This window comes from Equus caballus, chromosome 12, assembly GCF_041296265.1.
Source record: "Equus caballus isolate H_3958 breed thoroughbred chromosome 12, TB-T2T, whole genome shotgun sequence".
Lineage (NCBI taxonomy): Eukaryota > Metazoa > Chordata > Mammalia > Perissodactyla > Equidae > Equus > Equus caballus.
This window is the reverse complement of record NC_091695.1, coordinates 44,893,983-44,912,047: the sequence shown is the minus strand read 5'-3', so window position 1 is coordinate 44,912,047 and position 18,065 is coordinate 44,893,983. Positions and strand designations below refer to the sequence as shown.

At 42.5% G+C, this 18,065-nt stretch overlaps 1 protein-coding gene across 50 annotated transcripts in view; it reads right to left on the bottom strand.

The window, feature by feature from the left end:
• The window catches only part of PPP6R3 (protein phosphatase 6 regulatory subunit 3), a 140,780-nt gene that overhangs the window by 40,506 nt on the left and 82,209 nt on the right, over positions 1–18,065 (bottom strand). For all 50 annotated transcript variants that reach the window (XM_023653807.2, XM_023653816.2, XM_070228540.1 and 47 more), the window contains 5 exon segments: positions 9,015–9,144; positions 6,748–6,900; positions 4,557–4,706; positions 3,338–3,402; positions 882–997 (listed from right to left, as the gene is read on the bottom strand). In XM_023653807.2, coding sequence (XP_023509575.1) covers positions 882–997; positions 3,338–3,402; positions 4,557–4,706; positions 6,748–6,900; positions 9,015–9,144 — 614 coding nt within the window.

The following is an 18,065-nucleotide window of genomic DNA, read 5'->3' as shown; positions in this document are numbered from 1 at the left end:
CTTTCTGCACTCAGAGTCAGGCACAGGACTAGCGCCCTGCTGGCACAAAAGCTCTGAGTGCCCGGGGCTCCCAGCGCTCTCGTTTTGGAGGAGACGGACTCATGGCCTGGGCGCCAGTGTAAACGGCACCCACACAGTTTCTTCCAAGTTACCTTGGCTGATGGAACTCAAATGCTAACACAAAAAGAGTCCTTAGGTGCCAATATCCTTCATTTTAGTAATAGAGATATGGAAAAAATGCTGATAAATGCTTCAATATCCCAGTGAAAGGAACTCACTCCAGAGGCTATAGACAGGCCTTCAGAAGAAAATAAAAAGCAGGAGTAACTATAGCTCAGGTGGCTCAACTGCCAGCCTATGAGAACTTCAAGCTCAAAGGAACAATTTACTGAGCAATGCTCTTGGAGAATGAAAGTGGACAGCTCCAGTACCCTGAACTTGGCCGAGGCCAGCCTGGTGGTGCAGCAGTTAAGTTCGCACATTCTGCTTCGGAGGCCCAGGGTTTGCCGGGTTAGATCCCGGGGCTGGACCTATGCACCGCTTGTCAAGCAATGCTGTGGCAAGCGTTCTATATATTCAAAAAAGTAGAGGAAGATGGACACGGATGTCAGCTCAGGTCCAGTCTTCCTCAGGGGGGGAAAAAAAAGCTCTGAACTTGGCTGAGCCTACCAATACTTACTAAAAAGACTGCAAAAATAAGAACAGAGATTCTGCAAAGAACTACATTCTCAAGAACCTCATTTAAATTTCCAGGTAATTTGTGAAACATAAAGAAATGCCTCCAATAGCTATTAAAAATAACTACAAATATTTCCACTTCACTCTTAAATCCCTTTCTCCAATCCTACGAAAATGTAATTAAAATTCCATGGACCACTTACCTTTGATAAGCTGCTGCACTAATGCACTGTTGGGGCCCTTATCAGTACTGTGCACGATACAGTTAGCTATCCTCGTCAGGTGTCCCATGTAGCCATGTCGTCGTCCTCCCTCAGCCCTGACATGGGGTGAAGGACAAATATTCAGACTCCTGATAGGTTGCAGCGATGACACAGCTTGGTAAATACAGTGAACTGAAGCCATCATTCTGAAAACCGAGGCAGCGAGGATGCGAATCGACAGGAAAGGAGAGCACCCAGACGTCACCAGGCCAGGGTGGAGGGGTGGCAGAAACCGTCTACTCAAAGATTGCACTGTAGCCTCACTCAACAGGACAACACTTATTCAAATATACAAACCAACTATAATCTTCAATAACATATAATCAAAAAAGGAAAAAACCCAAATATTTCATTGATGTTTAATGTTTCTGTGATTTTCCTTTGTATCTTTTCGTGACACTATTTCAGACTTATTTTCAGACTTACAATCAACAGATCATAGGGAACCGAGGTGAGAATTCTGCTGCTTCGTTTGCTAAAAGGCATCAAATGTTAATCACATCAATCAAATTAACAGAGCTAATTATCTACTACTGGCATTTCTCAAGTTAAAATATTGGCTGATTTGAGGACTTGGCCAAGATGAGAGGTAGTGAGCTTGTACGTGGCCCACAGGCCACTTGGAACACAGGCAAATAAATGACTCCTCATCCCTTTCCCCCACTTAGTGTCTCATCTTCCCAACTATGATCCGTCTTTACGTGTAGACAGACGGTTCACATCACCGTGATTTCTCTGCCCGACTATTTACATGTGTCAGGACTTTAAATTCTATGCAACAAAAGACTTTTGACCACAGGTAGGAGAGAACAAAGTGAAGAGATTTTTGCTTACAGGGAGAATCTTTCAGATACCACTAAAAAAACATACTAGGCTTGAAGGCACATAAAATACTTGCTAACATTCTTAGAGGGTCTGAGGATACCCAACAGTCAGAAGGCATAAGCTTGGCCTCAGCTGAGTTGCTAAGGCCTCTTAGTTTCACAGTAACATCCCAAGTCCCAAGCGTTCCTTCAGGGTATCTTCTCAGTCAGACACTACCGTGCTCCCCCAAGCCCACAGGGGAATGGAGGCCCACCTGCAAGCTTTTGGCCCAGGGCTCCCTAGGTTCTTTAGGCTTCTGGGGCAAGGGGACATTAGAAAAGCTCTTTCAGGACCCCTTGAGATGGGGAGAAGATTACCAGCCAGGCCTTCAGAGGACGGAGCCCACAGACAGTAGAAGACACGGGACACCTCGGCACTGGCTGGCTGAGGCAGCAGAGAGGGAGAGAGACCAGTGCGGGCACAGAGGGGCCAGGATGGGGTCAGACACACAACCTCACAGCACCCCCGAAGGAGCTCCGCTTGAAAGAATGTCCCTGAGGTCTACCAAGACTAGCTCGGCCACACTCAAACTACATGCCACCTTTCAAAGCCCTATGAGCGCTTAGTGAGCAATTTTTAAAAACCGAACCCCACGAAATGAAGCTGAGACCTCCCGTGAGTTACTTGGCTCTGCGGGGGGCCGCCAGGTAAGGCTGAACAGAGATGCAGAGCAAGAGAACTTGAGGGAAAGGCTCGACTATAAAGGGGCAAGACACACCTTCCTGCGCTGATGGAAACGTTCCACGTCTTGATTGTGGCGGTTACGCCACTGCATGCACTTGTCGGAATTCCCAGAAATTTATTTAATATATAAAAGGATGAATTTTACCTTACGAGAATTATTCTCCAGTACATCTGACTTAAAAACAAACACAGGCAGCATGCCTTGAGAGCTTGTCCCAAACACTCCCTCTGCCATCTGCTTCAGAATCCATGGGACGCATCAACGCTCCCAGGGCCGTGGAGGGGAATGCCCATTACAGACACCACCCCTCGGCAAAAGGGCCGGGTAAGAGAGCTGCTGGCACGGACCCACTAATACTTGAAGTCATCCTGCCCACCACCCAACGGAATTTCCTACAGAGAAAGCACTAGGCAGTGCCCCCTCTAGTTCCACACACAAAGCGCTCTCTTCTACACTGAGGACATGCAGTGACCAGGACACACACACTAAGCTAAATCGCCGTCAGCGAGGACTTGACTTCACAACTCCTGTCATTCAGCTCCACCTTTTTCTCAGGAAAAAAGTCATTCAAAAAGGACCACGAAGTTTCAAAGGCAGCAAGGAGGCAGCGAGCACTCCCAACCCCTAGATTCCCCTCAAGAGGTAGAAAGACAGGGGAACCTAAAAATAAATTCTAAGAAAAATATCTGTTACAACTAAATAATCTGGAAGTCCTGAGAGAACGTCTATAACTGTAAAGTGGCCTGTACAATGCAGCTATTTCCACTGTTCCCTGTCCATGGCAAGGAGGATATTTTCTTCAAATTAAAACTCAAACTGAATTCCTATGAGAAAATGATTTACTTACTGTTTCTTCTCGTTCATTTCCCAGGCATCAAGTATTCGTTCTATTAACTGACACTTTTGAAAAAGCTGAATAAAAAGGAATATTTCAGTTAACATTTATATTAATGTCAAAGTGTCAAAATTTTAAAGTGAAACAGAACGCTAAGTTAAATACAACAGAGACATGTATAACCCAAACAAGCTAAATATAGCTGTGAATTACTGGCTAAATCGAAAGCAATGTGATGATACATTTACTCGAGGCCCTCAGAACACCACAGGGATTCAAGACAGGATCCGGGCCTCCAGCAGTGCATCTGCTGGGAAACAATATTTCACGTACCGCTACCAGTGAGCAGCTGACCTAAGGCAAAGCCGGGTGTTATGAGCCATGAAAGATGGGCTCAGAAATACGCAGACTGACAAAATTAAAATGGAATAAAGACAATTATGCCCTGGCAAAAATTTAACTCAGAATCCACAGCAATAGGTGTACTTTTAAAACGTGAGCAACACTTACTTCTAGATGCATTAACATTATTGCATTCATATCAAAAATCGGTGTGGCCTGCCAAAATTCTGCCAGCCAATGACGAGTGCTGGGGGCTGCATTATCAGAATGTGCAATGCCACTTTGATTCCAATGGCATTTGTCTTCCCCATCTATTTGGTTACTCCAGGCTAGCTTTTCCCATCTCCCAGGTTTGGGAGTAACCTGGTGTAAACTAGAGAAAGTTTCATACAACCAGAGAACTTTAAAGCAAGAAGAAATCTGAAGACTGACTTAGTAATAAAATTGCTTCATATTTAACAAAAGAAAACAGACTCCAAGAAGCTGCTCATTCAACATTGCATAGAACTCACGTCTCCCAACTTTCAGTAATGTATTCAGCACCAGAAACACTAAAACTCTGGCATACCTAATAATTGTTTAAATGTTTTCTGCAATATTTAAATTTTTATATTTCTTTTAACCTCCAAAATATGTAATCTTCAAATCTATTAATTTTACCAAATAAACAGGCCACTTAGATTTTCTCCTTAAAAGTTCATCTGATGGTTATTTGTCCAGGATTTGATTTACAGAATCATTGGTTAAAAGAGCAATGAAGACATGACAATTAAATATTTAGACACTGAAATTTAACCTCATGTCCTTAAACTTCAATTCATTTCACACTTAAGTGGAAAAATGCTATAACCAGGACTGGCAGAAAAAAAAAAAAACCACACAAGCTTACATGTTTCAATAACAAATTGTCGCCAGTGGAGTCTTGATCAGTAATTGTGCTATTTTCTGTGTTTTCAAAAGGACTTGCAAGAATCAGTGCAATACAGATTTCCACTTGTGTATGTAAAAAGTTATTCCATGTGTATTTGAAGAACATGTCCTGCAAACAAAACAAAACAAAACAAGGCTTTCTTTCATTCAGTTACCTCAGTGTTTAAGCCACTACTTTAGTTCATTTACTGCACAGAGACTTAACCAAGTGAAAATGAGGTATTCTTAGCTCAGCAGGACTAATTAAAAGGAACACAAGTTTAATGTAAAGGGGGTTTGAAACACCACTTCATAGACTAAATGCATGGTATTTGCTCATTCAACATGCGAGAATCTGCGTGGAACCTAGTAGAGACCAACAAGAAACACATGAAGAAAAGACAACAGTATGTTTCTCAAAGAGAAACGAACTATCTTTTTATGTTTTCAAAGCAACTAATACAGATACTAAGTTCAGTAAATTTCCCATAACTTTCAAGTAAATTCAAGAGAATTTCATTTTGATTCAACAAATATTTAGTGATGGCTTTTGTGCAGGCCATGGTGCTATGTGCAATAGGAGACAGAGAGAGACAAAAATACGGTCCCCAATCTCGAGATGCTCACACCTGAACAAAGAATAGCACTCAGGCATTCCAAACTCAGAACTGTCAGCGAACGGAGCACAACGAGAGAGGAATGAGAGGCGCTGACGTGTGGATCTCCTGGAAGTACAAGCGTTTTCCAGATTACCTGGAAGGGTAATAGTATCAACAAAAAGGAAAGACGATTCCTAAGAGCACGAAATGCACAGTTAAAGCAGGTATTCAGGACATCGCTACGTCTGGTCATCTAACCTCAAAATAAAATAGTAATGGTTAATGACCCATTCAGGAGTTTTATCAAATTTGGTATCACTCAAAAGTCGCTCTAAAGATTATTAATAGAATGAATTAACAATAATTGTACTTACTATTAGTAAGATTAAAGTCTAGCAATTGATGACTTCAGGGAGACTCCCAGAGGCAAGAGAAGAAAGTTGAAATATTCCTGGAGTTTTACAGACCAGTCAGAGGGCAGGGCAAAAACTCTGTCTCCAGAGGGCTCCAGTTACGCTACCCAAGAAACCGTAATCCTTCAACGCTTCATCTTTCTCCAAAATATTCCTGCTCTCTATGTTCTACACTGACATGTCCCTTAACCCAAAGCTGCAACATAACTAAAATTATCTCAGTGACACCAGGAAGCATAATGGTATGGCAGATAAAGCATGCATGGGTTTGAAATTAGGGGTGACCTCAAATCTTGGCTCCACCACGTACTAGCCATGGAACATACCCCCTTCTCTGGGCATGATCTGAAAAACATACTCGCTCTCACACAGGGTTTTTCTACTCAGGATCACATAAGAAATGTATGGAAAGTGCACACTCAGTGTCTCTCATGTGGTGGCAAACACCCAGCCCCTCCTGTGAAACACCCCAAATGTACAGTGTGACCAGACGTCGTATGAAACGTGCCAAGTGCTCACCCTCGTGCCTTCTGTGCTGTGGAGGGGCAGGACAGACAAGGCAAGGGTGGGCACTGGAGCGGGGTCTGTGGACACCAAGCACAAGCCTTGGAACTGGGGGACTCAGGGGTCAGGAAGTCCAGATAACTGCTGGGCTCCTCCTTTTCCCTTCCACTGACAAGCAGACTAACAGCTGTTTCAAGGAAGAATTTACACTCAAATCAAAAGACCACATACAGTCTCAGATCCATTACACAGATACTGCTCAGTGGAAAGAAGATAAAAGATAAAGGCTTGTCTCTTCGCTGATTATGAAGAGAAACCAGGGCTGCAGCCACAGTCATTTATCTCTAAGACAAGCCCCTGAAGAGGGAGGTCAGACTCACTCCATCGTCTGTGCCAGACTGGGCTTCGAGGGAAAAGCCTATGTCTTAATCATCTTCCAAATTCTCTAATGTGACTCTTACACACAGCAACAATAACTAACCACTGCAAAATTAAAACCATTCAAATTTCATGACACACTCAAGGTACAAACTATATAAAAGATCACTTCTGCTCAGCCCAAGGAAAGTCACTGACACATACTACACGTTTGTGACGGTGTAACTTGAGTTATATATCAAGGGCAAATGAAAACATCTTTTGGGGGAAATCTTACCAATATGACCCCAATGCTATTGAGCTCCATTAGGTCCCCATTGATACTGCTGGTGTTTGTCTGAAGGAGGCTGGATATCAACCGAATCACATTCAACCGGGTGTTCCCCACGGGAGGGTCCAGCACGCCCCACGTAGTCTTCATCACACTTTTCTGAGGAAGAGAAAGCTTCCCAATTAAATCCAGTTAGGTGAACAAACAAAAAGGGTGCAGGGGTATGTCTAAGCTAGAACACTAGGTGAGCTAACCCTGCAAACAATCTGGCCTGAATCCTAGACCTGGAGGGAAACCCAAAGCTGCCACTGATGTCTTTAAGATACAATGAAATAACCAAGAGGAAACAAAATTAAGTAATTTCCCTAGGCTACAGCTTTTATAAGAAATCCAGCATCCCCCTGCTTCAACATCCCAAACTGGTACTGGAAGAAAGCAGAAAGCTATGGAAGTTCATGAAAAAGAAGCGCAATACTTGAAACCTGACCAGAAGTCAAACAAACTACGACAAGTTACGAGTGGTTCTGGAACACGGTCCTCCATCTTTGCCAAATCTGTGATAAACATGCAAACTCAGAAGTTGCCCCTGGATCATAACCTTGAAACAGGATCAATCTTAAACCTGTTCTTGTCTATAAAAGGAAGTTTCTATACTTTGAAATCACCAAAGACAGACCCAGACAACTGAGACTTTCCGAAGTGTTGACAGGAAAGGCGAGGAGCCACCCCCGCGCGGCGAGGCAGCCCTCCTCACTGGCCCCAGCCACGCCAGCACGCTCACACCCTCCCGCTCCCCTCCACGCTCCACGGACTGTAAGGCTCACGGCTCTACTCCAGGTGAGACAGCTCTAATGAACAGACATTTTCAAAAGCTTCGTGGACCTACTCACACACCGCCTCATGCAGCAAAACCAGGTAAACTGAACTCACTCAGTCCTAGCAGTAAGAGAGAGGAAGTCCAAACAAGACACTGCCCTACTTTTGAATGAGGGCCGAGAAGAACACACGTGTGAGAATCCATGTTAGGTGCTGCCTTTGTGTCCACCGAGAAAGATGACGAGTAGGCCATCTAGGTCACAGGCCAGGGGCACTTAGCACACACCCTCCTCTCTCAGATCCTGCTCCTCCTCCAGCCTCCACTTGTTATGTTCCCTCCTCGTCTCCTCAATAAATCCTTTCTTCTTCTTTCCTCACTCTCCCATTCTTCTTCCTAGGTCTGGCAGGAAGGACCAACAGGGGCACTTTCCCTGAGGGCAAACACCCAACACAGGCTGAACACACATAAGACAACATGGCACAGGTGGGACCATGACTGGCTCACTGGTAGCATCTGAAGAGACAATCTGGAAGCTGAACTAGATTCCCTTGGTAATGGACATAAATTATTCTGTGCTCTCCCCGCATAAAAAGGTTAAACAAACAGAAAACATCTCATTCAGAAGGGAGAAACTAGCATACTCAAGTCCCAATAATGCACCCAGCAGGTGCCGCCGAGATACAGACAACAGCCAGGAGCCCGGTCCAATGTAGAGGGTGGGAGGAAAAGGGAAAGGGCAAGAGCTGGTGCCGGCCGCAGAACCCTCAGGGACTGCCTTCCACCTCCACCTCCACCTCCACACGGAAGGGCCTCCAGCCCAATCTCCACCTCCGCACCACTCCGAGGGCCAGAGCAGCCGCAGGACCCCTCCCGCACCGTGGGGAGCCCTCTTTGCAGGTCTTCCCTGTCGGCTATCTGGGCTTTCAGTGGCCTGCCTGAGTGAAGAGGCATTTTAGATTAGCACAGGGACGCTCCCTACAGAAAAACTGACACTCCGACTCACATTCAACCGACTGCTTCTTACATTCGGCATCTGTCCCTCAGCCTGCCCCACTGCCCCAGCTCTGAGTGAGACAGCTCCATTTCACACATCAGCTCCCAAATATGAATCGGACTTCAAAGATGCAAAAATAACAGGCTAGGAGAAGAAAAGTGTTTATTTTACTGGCATATAAGTACCAGAACTTATAGAAAGGAAGAATAAAAAGCTGAGTTTCCTAAGCAGATAAAAACTTGCCTAATTTTAATTCTACCCCATTCATCAATTTAGACACTATATATAGATAAAAGGCAATTAAAAACTAGCTCAAAAGCAATAAAACCAAGTGGCAGTGTACTTTTTAACACATTTTGTACAAGCTGGTCACAGCCGGGTCTATTACTCACAAGGTTCACATACTTTCTGCTTACATCCCATCTTTGAGCTGGTCAGCCATGCTCAAGATAGCCGCCCTACCTTGGGTGGCTCAAGCAGGAGTTCATGAAAAGATCCAAGTCTTCCTCGGATGGCTTCTAGAACACTCTTGTTGACCGAACAAGCAGAATGACTCATGCCTGGTGGGCAGATCTCTATATGGCCTTCAAATCTTGAAACAAAGCAAGTTAATTTTACTTATTATAGTTTCAAAACAAATCATTCAAGATGCTCCACAGCACGTAGATATATACATAAGAGCCATCCAAATACATAATGACTGTACCAACATCTCTGGAGGGTGAGGAAGAGAGTGTGACAAAATCTCAATGAGGATCAGTCAACACGACCTGGAATCCAAAGGCCCCCAGGGTCAGGAGAGAAACTCTACTCGATTTCTTGACGTTCTCCTAACACTTCTAACTCCTTATACCTATTACACTAACAGCAGGTCTCTAACCAGAACATCTGGAAAGCAAAAGGAGATCTGATCCGTGAATTACAGGCACACCATACTACCTGCCTGTGAGATGTTAATAATAAACAGGCCTGTATTTGTTCCATACAGTTTTTCTTGGGTAATCAACACTGTTTCCTATTTAAAAGGCTTAAATTACTTTTTAACATAAAGCTCAATCTATACTCATCACACTCTACTCCTTACAGGAAAACAATTACGAGTGGAAAGAGACTCCCACATCTCAACTGGTGTGAGCACAGGGACAAAGGGTTCTCAGAGTCGGGGAAGGGAGGACCCCAGGAGGGAGAAGCCCAAGAATGCGGGTGTGCAGTTCAAATCAAAAGCTCCACTGAGAGCGGAGCGTCCTCTGGGCATCAGGGCTAACAAGTGGTTACCAACGCAGCTGCTGCAGGGAGACTGTCCGAGCCCAAACCCTGGCCTTCACTCCCCAGTTACTCACTCTACTAGGGATGATGGGAACTTGAGAAGGTCTCTCCCAGGACTGCTGTGAGGATCACGCTAATGTAGACAAAGGACTGAGAACAGGGCCTGGCCTACAGCCAACACCCAGAGAGCGACTGTTACAACTGCTACTTGAAAACATTCCACATGCATAAGTGATCTCTAAGAGCTGCATGTAACAGCATTCGGAAACTCGATTACTGGAAAAAGGGGAAGGAGAAAGGCCTTTGCTTTGATTGTGGTGCTTTTTAATGTGTAGGGGTTTTAATAATTTATGTGGCCAAATATAGCTTTCTTCATTAGTTTCTGTCCAGGGAGCCATGCTAGAACGTTCTTTACAATCCCATAATTCTATGAGTATTTCCATATTATTCCTAAGTATTTTTAACTCATCTGGATTTTTCCCCCCAGGGGAAGATTCACCCTAAGCTAACATCTGTGCCAGTGTTCCTCCTTTTTTCTTCTTTTCCCCTGCCAAAGCCCCAGTAGATAGTTGTGTATAGTTCTAAGTTCTTTTGGTTCTCCTATGTGAGCTGCCGCCACAGCATGGCTACTGACAGACAAGTGGTGGAGTTCTCTGCCTGGGAACTCAACCCAGGCTGCCAATGCAGAGTCAAACTTTAATCGCAAGGCCATCAGGGCTGGTTCTGAAATTTATTTTTATGTAAAACAGGTATAGACATGATATTTTTTTTCCCAAGTGGTGAGTCACTTTCTAAGCCACATTTATAGAACAATCTGCCTTTCCCCACTTACACAAAAACCATATGAAACCACACACTAAAATTCCTTAATCATTCATAGAAATTTTGGGTTTTTGTTCATCTAATAAATATTTAGTGAGCATCAATTTACGTACCAGCCCTGACTGAGGTACTATAGTCAATATCCACGGTGTTTAACAAGACTGCCACTGGTATCACACTGCCATATTTCTTATAACAATGATGCACCGTAATATGTAGGAGGCAACTTATCTCAATCATTGCTCTTGCTCAACATTTCTTGGCTAGTCTCACATTTTTATTCTTCCAAAAATACATAAGAATTTGCCAAATCACCAACAAAAGACACGTTGCTATTCCAAGTGGAGCTTTATTAAACTTAGATTTGGAAAGGCACAAGAAGTGACGGGGGTTTCTGTCTCAGGAGTCCACTGCTTTTGGTGGTAACAGCAATCTACCGTCCAACATACCACATCTTCTTTACCCAGTCACTGGTTAAAGGACACTTTTGTTGTTTACAGTTTGAGGTGACTACGAATAAAAGTAACATAAACATTCACTTACAAGTTTTTAATGTGACAGTTTTTATTTTGCTCAGGTAAATATCTAAGAGACTGCTGGCAAATACAACCATCTGTTTAACTTCCTAAGAAGCTGCCACATGTTTTCAGAAAGCGGCTACATGGCTTCGCATTCCCCACAGTAACATGTGAGACTTCCACTCGCTCCCCGTGGTCACCAGCACTGGGAGGTGTCTCTCTTTTTTGTTTGCTTTAGCTATGTAGTGGGCTGACTGATGGCCCCCCAAAAAGATATGTCCACACCCTAGTCCGCAGAGCCTGTGAATGTTACCTTATTTGAAGAAGTAATTAATTAAGGATCCTGAGATGAGGAGACGATCCTGGTTTATCCATGTGGGCCCTAAATGCCATCACAAGTGTTCTTATCACAGAGGGGAGAGACACAGCAGAGAAGGCGATACGTAGATGAAGCAGAGAGAGAGGTGGCCCAAGGCACGGAATGCCAGCAGCCAGCAGAAGCTGGAAGAGGCAAAGGAGGAGTCTCCTCGGGTGCCTCTGGAGAGGGCAGCACTGTGTCCCCTTGATCTGGGACTTCTGGCATTCAGACTGTGAGAGAACAGATTTCTGTCCTTTTAAGTCAGGGTTTGCAGTAATTTATTACAGCAGCCAGAGGAAACAAATACAAGTTGTTCAAAAGATGTGCAGTGGCATCTCAATGTAGTTTTAACCTGAATTTCACTAATGACAAATGACGTTGGCCATTTTTCCATATATTTATTTGCTACAAATACATACATACACATTTTATTAAGTGTCTGCTCAAATCCTTTTATTTCTTAAAAACTGGATTCTTTTTCTTGTTACTAGATTTTGAGTGTTCTTTACATATCTGGACATCGTTTCGTTGACACACAATTTAAAAATATTTTCCAGCAGTCTGTGGCTTGCCTTTTCATTTTCTTAATAGTCCTTCCAAGAGTAAAATCGAAAATTTTAATGTAGTCTGAGTTGTCAACTTCTCTTTTATGGACCAGGCCTTGGTGATGCAGCTGAGAAATCTCGGCCTAATCCTAGCTCACAGATTTTCTCCTAGAACTTCTACAGTTTGGGGATTTATAGTTAGTCCCATGTTCCACTTCATTTTTGCACAATATGCAAGGTACATATCCAGGTCTAATGTTCTGCAGATGAACGTTCCAGCCCATTTGCTGAAAAGGCTATCCTTTCTTCACTCAACTGCCTCCACACCTCTGTCAAAACCAAGTCACCATGTATGTGTGGGTCTACTTCTGGACTCTACTATTCCAGTAATCTATAGTCTATCCTTTCTCTAATACCAACTGTCCTGCAGCTTTAAATCAGTGTCAGTACTCCAAGTTTGTTTTTCCCTTTCAAAATTGTTTTGGCTATTATATTTCCTTTGAATTTCCACGTAAATTTTAGAATTAGCTTTATTTCTACAAAAAAATCCTGCTTGGATTTTAATTGAAATTATATTGAATCTCCAGATTAGTTTGGGAAGAAGTGACATCTCAACAATATTGAGTCTTCTAATCCACGAACATGGCATCTCTCTCCATTTATCTAGGTCATCTTTGATTTCATCAGAATTCAATAGTCTTCAGCATTAAACCCTGCATGCATTTTGTTAAGACTTACATCTAAGTACTTCCTTTTTTATGTGCTATAGTAAACGGCACTTTATAAAAATTCCAAATTCCAACTATGCGTTGCTAGTATAAAGAAATGCAACTAATTTTTGCATATTGACCTTACGTTCTGCAATCTTGCTAAACTTCCTTGTTAGTTCTAGGAGTGTTTTGTATATTCTCCAGAATTTTCTATGAAGATAATCCTGACATCTGTGGACAGATTGAGTGTTATTCTTCCTTACCAATCTGGAAGGTGTTTCTTTCTTTCCCACCTTACTGCACGGACTACGACCTTCAGATTGAGGGTGAACAGACAGGTGATAGCGAATATTCTTGCCACGTTGCCTGATTTTAGGGGACATCATTTCAGTCTTTGACCATTAAGAATGATGTCAGCTATAGGTTTTCTTTTTAAAAGAGGGCTTATCAGTTTCCAAGTTCCTCTCTATTACTAATTTACTGAGAGGTTTTATTATAAATAAATCTAATGAAGTGATCACAGGGGGGTTCTTCTTTAATCTGACATGAGTTACACCAATTTTTATTAAGACTGTTTTTATAGGGTTGTTTTATGTTCACAGCAAAATGGAGGGGAAGGTACAGAGACTGCCCGTACACCCGCCTCCCCACACACACGCATAGCCTCCCCCATTATCACCATTCCCCACTAGGGTGGTACATTTGCTATAATCTATGCATCTACATGGCCACATCATAATCATCTAAAGTCTGCAGTTTACATTAGGGCTCACACTTGGTGCTGGACATTCTGTGGGTTTGAACAAATGTATAATGACGTGTCTCCATCATTATGGTATCATACAGAGCAGTTTTACTGCCCTAAAAGTCACCTGTGCCCTGCCTACTCATCTCATCCCCTCACCTCCTACTGATCTTTTGACTGTCTCTATAGTTTTGCCTTTTCCAGAATGTCATCCAGTTGGGACCATGCTGTATGTGGCCTTTTCAGATAGGCTTCTTTCACTTAGTAATATGCATCTGGGTTTCCCCTATGTCTTTTCATGACTTGAGAGCTCCTTCTTTTTAGTGCTGAGTAGTATTTCATTGTCTGGATGGCCCACAGTTTATTTATCCGCTCACCTATGGAAGGACACCTTGGCTGCTTCCAAGGTCTGGCAAGTATGGCTAAAGCTGCTGTAAGCATCCATGTGCAGGCTTTTGTGTGGACATAAGTTTTCCACTCCTTTGGGTAAATACCAAGGAGCACAACTGCTGGATTGTACAGTTTAAGAGTATGTTTAGTTTTGTAAGAAACTGCCAAACTGTCTTCCACAGTGCCTGGACCATTTTGCATCCCCACCAGTAATGATGGAGAGCTCCTGCTGCCCCACAACCTCACCAGCACTTGGTGGTGTCAGTGTTAACGTCTGAAAGATGAAAGAGCCTTGCATTCCCAAGATAAACCATACTTGGTCCTGATATATTATTATTTTAACGTATTGCTGAATTTGCTAATATCTTCTTGAAGAATTTTGCATCTAAGCTCTTGTGGAATCTTGCTGTGTGGCTTTCTTTCCTATAATAATTTTGTCTAGTTTCAAAGTAATGCTGGCCTCATGAGATGGAAAGTGTTGTCTTCTATATTCTGATAGACACCTCCCATCTGTGGCAGAATTCACCAATGAAGCTAATCGTAGCTGAGAATTTTCTTTGTTGGGAAGCTTTTAAATCTGAATTAAATTTCTCCAATGGATTTAAGACTGTTCAGGCTACTTTTCTCAGTAAGCTTTGGTAGTTTTATGCCTTTAAGGAAGTTGTCCACTTCAGCTGAAGTGCTGAAATTGTTTAATGAGTTGTTTGTAGTACTTTTATTCTTCTTTCAACGTCTACAGGGAACGTAGTCATGTCCCCTCTTTCATTCCTGTTATTTATAATCTGTGTCTTTTCTACTCTTTTCTTCGCCATTATGCCCAGAGATTTATCACTTTTATTAATCTTTTCAAAGAAACAGCTTTTAGTTTCACTGATTTTCTGTACTGTTTTTCTCCTCTCAATCTCTTTGATTTCACTCTTAATTTTAGTATTTCTTTCTTTCTGATTGCTTTGGGTTTAATTTGCTCATCTTTCACTAGTTTCTTAAGGTGGGAGCTTAGATCATTGACACGAGCTTTCTGTTCCCTTTCTAATAGTAACATTCAATGCCATAAATTTACCTCTACTGCTTTTAACTACGTTCCACAAATTCTGACACGCTGTTTCCATTGTCAGTTCAAAATATTTTCTTGTTTTCTTGTCATTTCCTCTTTGACGCTTGGGGTTATTTAGAAGTGTGCCACTTCATTTGCAAACATTTGGGGATATTCCAGAAATCTTTACGGATTTCTAGTTTAAATTCATTATGGTCTGAATACATACTTTGTATGATTTTTTATTATTTTAATTTGTTAAGGTTTGTTTTATGGCTGAGAACCTGGTCTATCTTGGTAAAAGTTCCATGTGCACTTGAAAAAATGTATATTCTGCTGTTGTTAAGGGGAATGTTCTGAAAGTGTCAATTAGGTCAATGGACTGCTGGTGTTGTGCAAGTATTCTGTATTCTTACTGATTTTCTGTCTGTCATGTCGATTTCTATTAGAAGTTTTAGATTTACAGAAAAATTGCAAAGATAATACAGAGTTCCCATATACCCATGCCCAGTTTCCCCTATTATTAATATCTTACATTAGGATAGATACATCTGTCACAATTAATGAACAATATTGATACATGAAATCCATACTGTATCCGGATCTCCTCAGTCTGTACCCAGAGGGTTCTCTCCATTCCAGAATCCGATCCAAGACACTGCATTACATTCAGTGTCACGTCTCCTTGGCCTCCTCTTGGTCACGATAGTTACTCAGACTTTACTGACCAGGTATTTTGCAGAATGTCCCTCAGTTGGGATTTACCTTATGTCTTCCTCAAGCTCACGGGTCATTGGGAGGAAGACCACACAGGTTAAAATGCCATTTCGTGACATTACATCAAGGTTACGTACTAGCAACACAACTTATCACTGGCTCTTGACCATGATTATCTGGCTGAGGAGGTGTTTGTCAGGGCTCTCTGTCAAATCTGACCAAGTTTTATTTTCTCTTCCCATACCTTACTCTTTGGAAGGAAGTCACGATGTGCGCGATGCACTTAAAGCGTGGGGAGTTGTACGCTTCCTCCTCGAGGAGAAGCATCTACAGGAACCATGTGCAATTCTGCCCGAGAGATCTCTCTTCGCCCCATTTAGTTGTTCAACCATTTACTTACATCAGTATGGACTTACAGATATTTTACACTCAGGTTATAAAACTGCTTTATTTTATTGTGCAAACTATTCCAGCTTTGGCCAATGGGAGCTCTTTCAGCTTGCTCCTGTGTCCCTCTGACATACCCCCTTGTTGTGAGTTGTAACTTTTTGGCTTAACTCTTCATATTTCAATATGAGTAATTTCTAACGTCATACAACTGATTCTTTCCTCAACTAAGTCAAAGTTTACCAAGAAGAAGCCCAAAAGCATTATTCATTTCTGCTGTTTTTCATTTCTAGCATTTCCATATGATCCATCTCTCTGCTAACATTTCCCATCTGTTCACATACTGTCCACTTTTTCCACAAGCCTTTAACATATTAACCATAGTTATTCTAAATTCCCTGTCACATAATTTCAACATTTTGGAGTCTAGTTCTACTGATTGCTTTTTCTTTTTAGAGTTTGTTGGGGGTCTTTTTATCTTGCTTCTTTGTCTTGCAATTTTTGGTTGAAAGATGGACATCCTGTGTGGGAAAAGTAGAAACTGATGTAAACAGCATCTACATCTGGAATGGACACATCCCTTTTTTTCTAGGTGTTTCGTGTGGGGTTTGAATCAATCTATATCAGTTGGTAAATGAGCTAGGGTGGGTTTTGTTGTTGCTATGACTGAATGATCTCCCTCAGTACGCAAAAGACTTCAAATCCGTCTCTAGTTACTTTGTATTTATAGCTAGGGCTGAGTTGCCAGTTTTTCTCAAGGTCTGCTCCACCTTAGCTCAAGTTCTCCCTGTGAGCTTGCTGCTGCGCCTGGAGAGCCCCCTTCCCACACCAGCCTGTCCTCCATCAGCAGACTGCTGCTGTTCCTCGATGCTCGGAGGCCTGGACAGGGATGTGTAGAGAGGGATGAGAGGAGAGAACTGCTCCGTTGTTTTGGTTCAGCCTCAGTCTCTGGCAGACGAAGTGTCCCCGGGTTTCAGGGGTGGGGCCTTCTCAGTGATCCTGCCCTCACCTCAGTGGCAGGCGATCTCTAACAGTCTAGGCCCAGAATGTGTCCCTGCCTCTCTCATGGGATAGAGGGTTTTCTCTGGTCCCTTCATCCCACTGCACACGGTTTTCACCGGTGTCTTCAAGGTTACAGCGTTTGCCACCCTTTCCTCAGTGGCTTAAGAGTTTTGTTCAGTAGCGGCCAAGAATGGAGGACCGTGGAGGGGGGAAATCATGCATGTCCCCCAAAGGCTGCAGCTCCACTTCCTCAGGCCTATTCTGCAGGGGAAGCTTGCTCTAGTTTCTCGCCCTGCCACCAGCATTTCCCGAGAAGGGCTAGCAGGTGTGTACAAATTACCCTTGTGACTATAGATCTCAGAGCTTCTTTGTTCTCCTGGCCCTGTAAGGTGCTCTGAGCATTGCATAACCTACTATTTTTCTACATTTATAAAAGAGATATCTGAACTACAATTTTATCAAGGTGAAAAAAATCTAATTTTTTCAAGATGAAAAATAAACTATATATGAAAGTACCAGTTCCTCAGTATAAGAACTAATACACACTAATTTACTCCTTCTCCTTATTTCTTGAGTTTTGTTAAAATAATCTGGAATTTATTTGCTTTTTTCGAAATGTGACTTTTCAATTATTCATTCTTAACATTTAACTTTCACGGTCATATTAATTTTCACATCCCTATCCATTTCATTATCTTTTATCAATATATTTCCTCTTCTTAAGTTCTTTATTCTAACTTATTTTCTGTTTGGCTTTGGTAAAGTCCATCTTTAAGTAATTTACCCCAGGGAAAGAACAGACAGAACAGTGAGGTCTTATGTGCTTGCAAATGCCCCTTCTGCCCTCACACATCAACAATAGTATTTCAGGGTCACAATTCTGCCGTGCTTTTCAGGATTTATTTAGCTTTACAAACGAGATGTCCAGCAATCTGATTTGCTTTGTAGTTAACCCAATTTTTCTCATCTAGATACTTTTAAGATTTACCCTTTATCCTTGGGATTCAGAAATCTCATCAG